This window comes from Lutjanus erythropterus, chromosome 7 (assembly GCF_056507025.1).
Source record: "Lutjanus erythropterus isolate fLutEry1 chromosome 7, fLutEry1.hap2, whole genome shotgun sequence".
Classification (NCBI taxonomy): Eukaryota; Metazoa; Chordata; class Actinopteri; order Lutjaniformes; family Lutjanidae; genus Lutjanus; species Lutjanus erythropterus.
In genome coordinates this window covers 21,074,160-21,083,253 of record NC_139323.1, presented here as the reverse complement: position 1 = coordinate 21,083,253, position 9,094 = coordinate 21,074,160, and the positions used below count along the sequence as shown (strand labels likewise).

At 38.2% G+C, this 9,094-nt stretch overlaps 1 protein-coding gene across 1 annotated transcript; it reads left to right on the top strand.

Annotated features, from left to right (window-relative positions):
* The first annotated feature begins 338 nt into the window (after positions 1–338).
* r3hdm4 (R3H domain containing 4) lies at positions 339–7,219 on the top strand. Its single transcript, XM_084723177.1, has 8 exons — positions 339–542; positions 2,621–2,778; positions 3,017–3,138; positions 3,870–3,984; positions 4,064–4,149; positions 4,686–4,771; positions 6,172–6,227; positions 6,607–7,219. The coding sequence occupies exons 1-8, from the start codon at positions 502–504 to the stop codon at positions 6,708–6,710; spliced, it is 768 nt and encodes a 255-aa protein (XP_084579303.1). The 5' UTR covers positions 339–501; the 3' UTR covers positions 6,711–7,219.
* Positions 7,220–9,094: the final 1,875 nt, after the last annotated feature.

Sequence of the window (9,094 nt, the reverse complement as noted above, 5' to 3'; positions counted from 1 at the left end):
CTTTTATCCATCATATTGGTGGAATTGGGCTTCCATGCACACAATATTATGTTACCAGAGTACGACTAAAACGTATAGGTCCTAAATGTTCTTTGTGTGATGTGGTCCAAAACTGTTTTCTCCCGGTTACAATTACAATAGTTTGAATAAACATCTAATATTAAAACTTGACCAAAACAAAAAGAAATGCTCTTAAGTGTGTTAAATAAACTAAGTAGAAGTTATGACATGTTTGAAAGCCTTACCAAACGTAACTGTATAGAGACAGAGTGATAGCTCTTAGTTTTTCTCCCCTCTTTGTTTGCGGTGGGAGGACAACAGCTATTTTTGTTCTGGAGGTTCAGCCCACTGAGAAGCTAGCAGCCAAGGAGCTAAGCTAGCTGTTCACTAGATAATCTGCCAAACATACTCTCTGTTCTAACTTTTGTTTGTCGTCCCACCTGTATTTACTTTTCGTACCCTCTGAGCCTGGGTTCTCTCCGTTTGTTCTGCTGGAATAAGATGGTCGTTCTGACAAATAACAATGAGGAACAGGATTATATGTGAGTGAAAATTACGACTGTTGTTATCTTGTTGGCAAGGTAGTTAGCATTAGCCAGAATTAGCTGCAACTGCCATTTAAATAGGTAGCTTAGCTTTTAAGGTCAGGAGTTGTAAACGGTTGTAGATTAGCTGAAATCGAGCCAGCTCTCCTGCCAATGAACAAATCTCGATTAACTCACAGTTGCTAGTTTGGTTGACGTTTTTCATTAAGATTTTAAAAGACGGCGGAGTTTAATTTTCTCTCTGTTAGCCTTTTACCATCTGGTAACCGTGTGTAGATGGGAACCCCAGATCCGCGAAGAATCTCGCGGGAGTGGTTGTTCCAACCAAAATTATGATCTTTTTCTGACGCTAACCAAGTGCTTTTTGTCTTTAAACATTATCAGATAATAAATACTCCTTTGTCTCTTTATGAGACATGAATAGTTTTAGCAATGTGTTACATGAAGAAATAACGCGTACAAATCTCACGAGAGTTCACACTAGGGTTTCCATCTAGATACGACCCTGACCTGGATATATTTCTCGTGGTGGAGTCTTTAAAAAAAAACCTGAAGTTAAATTACGTCGTGGTGTTTCCACCAGTAAATTAGCTGATAAGCCTTGCTCTTGGCACGTTATACAACACATCTTACTCAGATTATGTTGTGATTTGCTTGTTAGCGTGTAAAGATCTAGCGACAGAAGCGAGACAAGTATATTAAAATTGTTGTTAAAACGGTATGAAGGGCACTGCTTGGTAAGTTAAATGCCAGGTTCTTTAAAGTTTGCATGTCTCAGTGAAATGATATGCTATCTCGTTGTGGACAAACCTAACTCACGTCAAGTTACATCATATTATGTTGCTGTAGTGTTGCTAACAGCCAGCAGGGTTCGGGCTAAATATGGCATCAACTGAGCAAGTTGGCAACTCACATAGGGAGAAAACCTAAGAGAGGCACTCCTCCTCACCCAACACCCACTGACCTACATCTGCAGCTCCTGCATGGATGCTCCTCAAAGCTCTGATCCATTTAAACATACTGCAGAGATGAATCAGAAACAGCGCTGTTCAGTAAAGGAGAACTATCCACACCCTTAATAATTATTAGCAGCTTGATTATCATCTTCATCTGTCACAGCCACTTATGCAGTTTGGTGTATTCTTCTTTCTTTGAATTACATGCCAGTTGAGATGATGGTATAATGATACATTGCATGTTTAGATATGTGCACCATTTCACACCATCATTCTGTAGTTATTCAGTAAACTATTGTTGATAGGGATGATAAAAATTATTGGCCTAACATCGGAATTGGCTAGGCATGACACAATTTTTTCTTTTGCATCAGTGAAAACATCAGTGATGCCATTTCAAATCGTTGAGAGGTTCTCAGTATAAAACTTGGTGAAATGATTTCAGTGTGTGTGTCAGTAGTTTTTGAACATTTTCAGCACATTTTAACAACATCACGATAATACTGATAACCGTAATAATTTTGGTCACCGTAGTTGTGATAGGAAATGTTCATACTGTTTCATGTGTAGTATCAATCTGTATTCACTTTGTTGATTACCTGTCAGCAGATAAGATGACATTTACCAGTAGGTATGTAAGAATTATTGATACACTTGAGTATTGAATGTGATATTATGTTTTGTAATCGATTTTCAAAAGCACACACAAGCACATAACACAGTCTCATCAAAGCAACATTTGAGAAGCTGAAATCAGAAAATTTTGAAATTATTAAAAAAAATTACTGAAAATGATTTCTCAATTATCAAAATAGTTGATTAATAATAACTGATTAATTGTTGCAGCTCTACTCTCTTGCACTCTTCCCATCACTATCACCCTGTCTAGCTGTATGTGTAAGCCACAGCTGAATGATTATAGTTTCTGTGAGACTAAGACTTGTTTGAAAATATAAAATAATCACAGACTACAGAAGTATATGCAGCTGCTTGAGGAAGTGGGGTCTCCCAAAAAAAGTGAATAATACAAATTAACTCAAATGAAGGAGACGGTACCTCCCCTTCAGGATTTGTGTGCCTAAATTAGCTAAACTGACATCTTGTCCTCTGTTTTCGTAGCCTGATAGAGGAGCGTAAATGCGCCTCCCTGCCCAGCTCTCCTGCCAAGCGAGTGTCTCCAACCAAAAAGAAGCAGTTCTACATCAACCAAGCCATCCGCAACTCTGACCTCACTCCCCGAGCCAAAGGCAAGAAGAGCCTCCGCCGACAGGAGAACAGTAAGCTCTCACTTCACATGATCAGATTATAACATGCTGTCATACACTGCAGAATGAGCAACGCTGTGTTTAAGCATTTAAGTCTGTGTGCCTTCAACAATGGAAGAGAACATGTACATTGAATCACTGTTGTTACAAAAATGGCAATACCACAGAAGTATGTCTTTTATCTCAACAATTAACACTGTCACTGAAGTTTTGTTTATATCACCACTGTCTTCTCTCCTCTGAAAATCAGCACGCTTCCTTGCTAATCTTCTTGAGAGAGATGAGTGCTCCAAAGATGATCTGGAAGTTTGCAGTAACCCAGCGATCCCCTCCATCTTCACTGAGGCCTGCATTAACGGAAACTATGTAGAGGTATGTTCTTCTCAGCTGTTTTCTTCTCAGTACTTAAAACTGTAAGTGTTAAGACACTTAAGGCAGGGCCACGCAACGCAGTTTTAGTCCTGATATCCCACTCACCGACAAATTCTGGAGATTTCCGACAAACCCTCCCTGATCAGAAGCAGGTGCACCATTGAGTGGAGTGGCTGTTGTTCTGTTGTTTTGCACTATGGCCGCTTTGTATCCAGGTTAATTAACACACTTATGAGTAAAGCATATAAACAGGAAAGAGGAAAGAGGTTCTGTTTTCACTCTAAAAAATGTATTTGTTGCTGTGGACTCTTAATATCTAGGTCATATAGATCTGGTGATGCAAACACAGCTGTAACGTGCTGCATACTGATACTTCAGTATTATTAATCTAATTTCACTTCTGCTATGGTTTCATGACAAAATGTAGTTTGGAGAGCAGACAGGGGATTCCTCAGGTTAGAGATCTTGTAGTTAATGATCCCTGTCTCTGATAGTCATGTAGTGTGCAAAGCCCAGCAACTTGTAGACTCTCAATTACAAGGCAGAGATCTGACAAATTTGAAAGTCTTGTAGTGTAGCCTAGGCATTAGAGAGTCTACCTTTTCAACTCCTTTCAAAAGCCAGAGAATTGGAGCTTCTTTTGCATCTGTGATCTAAACAGGATCAAATCTAAAACCAGTAAAATAAGTATTTGTTTAGAGGTTGACCTTATTCCTCTCTTCTTGTTTTAGCCATGGAATGACTTCATGAACTGCTCCGGTGAAGAGCAGGAGAGGCTGCTGTCTCTGCTGGAGCAGGAGGGGGCCAAGAAGAAAAACACCAGCCGGCCTAAAGACGAGAGGAATGGTGGGCGTCTCAGTTTGTGCTTGTAAGCTGTTGTTTTCGAGTGGAGCTGTTTGTCTGACTCTCACTCCTCTCTTCACAGTAAATATTGCCTTCACTGCTCAGGAATGCTACCTGAGAATCGATCGCAGGCTGCGAGCGACTCTGAGACGCAAACAAATCCCCATGGTGAGTGTCAGCTCTGATCATGTGGCTTGGATGAGTTAATACATGATGGAGTCTATGTATTTACAGTAACTTCAAACTGAAGTTTAAGTCTGATCGCAAAGCTCGACTTCTTGTCAGTTCTCCGTCCACATGGTGATATGATATCCACATTTTGACTAATCTCTTTGTACATTAAACCCAAAAGCTCATTGTCTCACCGTCACCACCAAAAGCTGTTTTTTCCCTTCTCCTAGTTGACCTGCATGTAAGTTTTTAACAGTTTAGAAAATGGTTACATCGGATATTTTGTGGCTCACTTCATACTGACCACGACCCTGGACAAGATTCACCCTCGGATTATCAATGAAAGCCTCCTGTAATCTGACTTAGACCTGAAAAATTAAAGAAAATTAAAGAAATACAATAGCTCCTCGTTGTTATTGATGCTTCAAGACTATGTACAGGGATACGAAAGCAGTAATGAAGTTGAAGTTCATTATTTTGCTCAAGCTTCTCCCTCCCTGGCTGCCACCTAAGGCATTTTTTCTTCTTCACAGGGAACTCTGGAAGTACTTGAGGAAAACCTTCTGAGCTTCTTCAACGCTCAACCACATTCAGTTTACACAACCAACCTTGCCAGCAGGTACAAATCCTTTTTTATTAATTCTTAAAGTCATAAAAAGTATTAAATTCAGTTTTCTCAAAAAAAAAAGGCTTTAAAGAAAGTATTAAAAAGTCTTAAAATTCATATACAGAAATATTGGATATTTTCTCTTGCCTGTCATAAGCAGTGTTAATCCTAAAATGTTTTTGTATCTGACACCAGGCTGTCAGGAAACACTAAACATAGTTAAAATGATAAATTTAGACACTTATCTAAAAGGGGGATTGTTCTGACAGTGGACTGTGGAGGATTAATCCTTTTTTTGTAGAATCTCTCAGCACCACCAAACCTGCAGTAAACACTTTCACACTTCTAACTATGGTGGCTACTAAGCTCAATGTGTTATAATGGAAAAGTCTCAATTTTAGCAAGAACTTAAACGATTTAATCACTTTTCACATGTTAATCCAGTTATCTATTTTGTCCCTCTTGTCAGGGTCCAGGTCGCATCAGTGTTAATGATTATATCATCAGAAACTGTATTTGGGAAGTACTGAAAAAATGTGATATAATAATAAACAACTCTAGGTCATATTATCCTCTCTCATTTTCCATTGTACTTTCAAACCTGTGTGCTTGTGAAAAGGGCATTAAAAAGGTTTTAAATTTAAGTTGACAAAACAAATAAAAGATCTTTTAGATGTTGTAAGTATTTTTTTTTAGGATCTGACATCTCCAACATGGTAGATTTTCTCTTGCTTGTTGACTAACCTTAAATATCACATTCTAACAGTGACTTATCGCTGTCCTTGGACAAAGGCTGCCAGCGCAGGAGCTCCAGCAAAAAATAGTTTGACCTGACTCAATTTTTGTCGCAACACCATATGACATCATTAGGGAAGGCACTGCGGTGGTCAGTCAAATACCTGTAGGGTCACATTGTGACTCTGTCATGTGAACACTATTTTTCTACAATGTGTTTCTTGCAATAGTTATGAGATGTAAAATCTTGTCTCTTAGTGTTAGAAACTGCTGTGCTTCAAACTCAAACTAAGCTTCTTGGATCGTATTTCATGTCTCACTAGTCCCCGAAACAACAAAACTCTGCCAATGCAGCTATTTGTGTTCTTTTAACACATCACCACCTGATAGATATACAGGTTGAAAGCCCTGACTGATGGATTCTGATTATATTTCCCCACCTGGAAAACTGCTTTATATTAGATTACATGAGACCTCAATGATCCACACAAAGAGTAGAGTCACTGTAACAACAACAAACAAAAACAGGATGTGAAAAAATGTTGAATAATTGCCATCAAACACACACGTAGACTAACTTTATTGACCTATGGAGGGGAACTCCTTCTCTGTTTGGATCAAGTTGATTGTTTAGAGGACAGTGAGTCATTTCTTTGTTGTTTGTGTTTGTGATTCAGCTTTGAGAGACTGCTGCTTCACGCCATCTGCCAGTATATGGACCTCGTCTCTGCAAGTGAGTGGAAACATATTAGACAGATAAGACTGACATGTCAGTAAAGTTAGTGTGTTTCTCACTTTAAACATGATGGAGAATGTTGTTTTGACATTTGGAAATCATTTATTAAAGTCTGTTTTTCTGTGCATGTGCAGTTTTCATTGCAGAAATCATGGATAATTGGTTAATCATTTCAGATATCAGTATCGGTATCGACCCATCAAGAGCTACATAACCGTAGCACATAAACAGTTGCTTTTGAAAAGATGTTTAAAACAGTAATTGATGCTTCTCTGTTTAAATTATCCTATTTACACAGCCTGGCTACACTTACAAAGCCAGCTTAATGTTTTTCAGTCACATGAGAGTGATCAAAGTCCGTTTGTTGGCCTCTCAGGCACCGACCACAACGGTTTACGTCAGACTGAAGTTGTGAACAAACAAGAAGAGTTTCTGCCTCCCAGAATGCTGCTGTCTGCCTACGTGGAGCAGATGAGCTGAGACCAGGACTGCGTCCCGTTTCCTCCACATGGCTCCACTGCAGGATGGAGCTCTGAGAGGTGTAGATAAGGTGTGCAGTCTGTGTGTAACATCTGTGTAATAATGTCCACCACGGTCAGAAAACAAAGCTGAGAAATGCCTGCTTCCCTTTCCTCTGGTTGGTTTCTATGTAAATTTTCCAGTCATTTTATCCATAAACAACCTGAGCCCCTGTACGTTAGCAGGGATCTACATGCTTAATATGTTAAACATTAGCATGACCTGATTTGTGATGTGGAATTCACAATATCAAATTCAAACAGGCAAATAACATGCTGTCCCCTCTTAACTTATTAAGTTTGCACTGTGTGAGCTCATGTTTAATATTAATTTAGATTAAACAAATTTGTAGGGATGGGAATTGATTAGATTTTATTGATACTGACACCATTATCAATTCTTTATTAATTCCCTTTTTGTGCCTGATCTATTTTAGTCAAGCTGCCCATAGCCTGAGAGCTAGCTGTAGTAGCAGTCTGTGTGTCATCATCTAAATGGATGAAAAGAGAGAATATGTGTACAGCATTTGTTTTCATTTAGATTCTCTTGGTCAAAGAAAAAATCTGCTAAGCTAGCCTGTGTGGCTAATGTTGTTATAACATTGGAGACCTCAGGAACAGACATGCTGCTTGGTTAGGAAGCAGAGGTGCTCTTGTGAAGACTGTCAAATACATGGCACTCCTGAAGTTAAGCCCATGTTAAATACCAAGATGTATCAGCGCGTTGCTGGTGTTTCCAGTCTTACTTCAGATTATCATTTTACATTACAACTAGCATTGTCATCATTTTTCTATGTGAAATGAAGCCACGCTTTGGACTGTTTCTAACTCACAGACTCAATTTTATTTCAATTTTCCAGCAGCGCTGACACATGAGTTCGATAATGCAATTTGCAACTGTTAGAAAACCTGAAAAAAGAAATGATAAGTTTGTAGGTGTACGATACCGATGGATCAGACAGTTTGGAACCTGTTCTCTATTCCCATCCCTACGGGTAAATAATGACAACATTAACCTAAAAATGATGGAAAATTTACTCAGAACTCAGTCTTGCTAAGAATGAATGATGTTGTGTAAAGGTGCTAAGAGGGAAGAACTGCTCTAAAGCATCACTGCCTGAATGAAAGATTAGCCTGTAGGATTTGTGTAAGTAGTGAGGTATGAAGCATGAATATTAATTGTCTCTCTTCATTATATGCACAAACACATAATTCATCATATGTCTTTCATCAACTGTGTGATATAACAACTTCTGATTTGCTTGGTATGATAATTATCTCTGTATTATTTATGAGAAGAAAAGCTAAATCATTAGGATCTACTTTGGGGATTTTTATATTTTCACTCTATCTTTATCTTCTAGCTTTGTTTAGCCTCGTCACCTTGTCTACTCCGGCCATGTTTCAGCTTCATTTTACAGACACAAAACGTGTTTCAAAGCTTTAAGTTCATGTCATTTTTGTTTCCACTTACAATCTAGAGTACATGATTGTGTCTTTGATACAGTGTAGACTGCTGATGTGCTGCCTTCACTGCACACTGCTCAGTGTAGACAAGGTGTAAATGTTACTTCATTCATCATAAGTAATAAAAGACAAAATGAGGAACTATACCACAGGTTAAAACTGCTAATAGCCCTGTACTTTTTGATTTATTTATGGATTTCTTGCAACACGCAGTTTTCACTCAGTTTACACTTAAAGAGACAGTTCACCCCCAAATCATAAATACATCTTTTGGTCTTATCTGTAGTGTTGTTTATCCATCTAGATGGTTTTGGTGGGAGTTACAAAGCTTTGGACATATCTGCCTTCTCTCTCTTGAATATAATGGAACTAAATACAGTACAGTTTGTTTGGGTGCTGGAAATCCTTGAAAACACTTGAATTTTACTGCATTGTCTTGAAATGGCATTATTTTCCATAACAAACCATTACCTGACTGAATATTTTCCTTTTTAGATAAAGAAATAAAAGAAATTAAATGTTGGCTTGGCCAGGTTAAATTGGATGTCAGGTCTACTTGCAGACAGCTGACATGTTTTGAAATATGAAACTTTGTTGTGTCTTCCTTTAATTTGTCACCTTTCTGTAGAATGCTATAACAAATGATAATTTTGGTTGTTTATAGCACAATAACGTCTGATTTAATGCAATGAAGAAATGTAATAATCATTTTGCGTATAGTTTCATAAATATGTAATGGATATTTGTAAGGAGCTGAGAAAGCTTGAAAATGTACCTTGAAAAATTGACTTTGGAAAAGGTGTAGGAACCCTGCTGATGACACTTGCCTTGTGCTCAAAACGCAAAAACATTTTGGAAAATACACCAACAGTGTCTTTC

What these genes read in the sequence shown, in the direction of transcription:
- r3hdm4 (XM_084723177.1), top strand. Translation starts at nt 502, where the DNA reads ATGGTCGTTCTGACAAATAACAATGAGGAACAGGATTATAT. An exon ending in CCTCCGCCGACAGGAGAACA is followed by an intron (nt 2,779 to 3,016) that starts GTAAGCTCTCAC and finishes TCTGAAAATCAG; the next exon opens with CACGCTTCCTTGCTAATCTT. An exon ending in GCCTAAAGACGAGAGGAATG is followed by an intron (nt 3,985 to 4,063) that starts GTGGGCGTCTCA and finishes CTCTCTTCACAG; the next exon opens with TAAATATTGCCTTCACTGCT.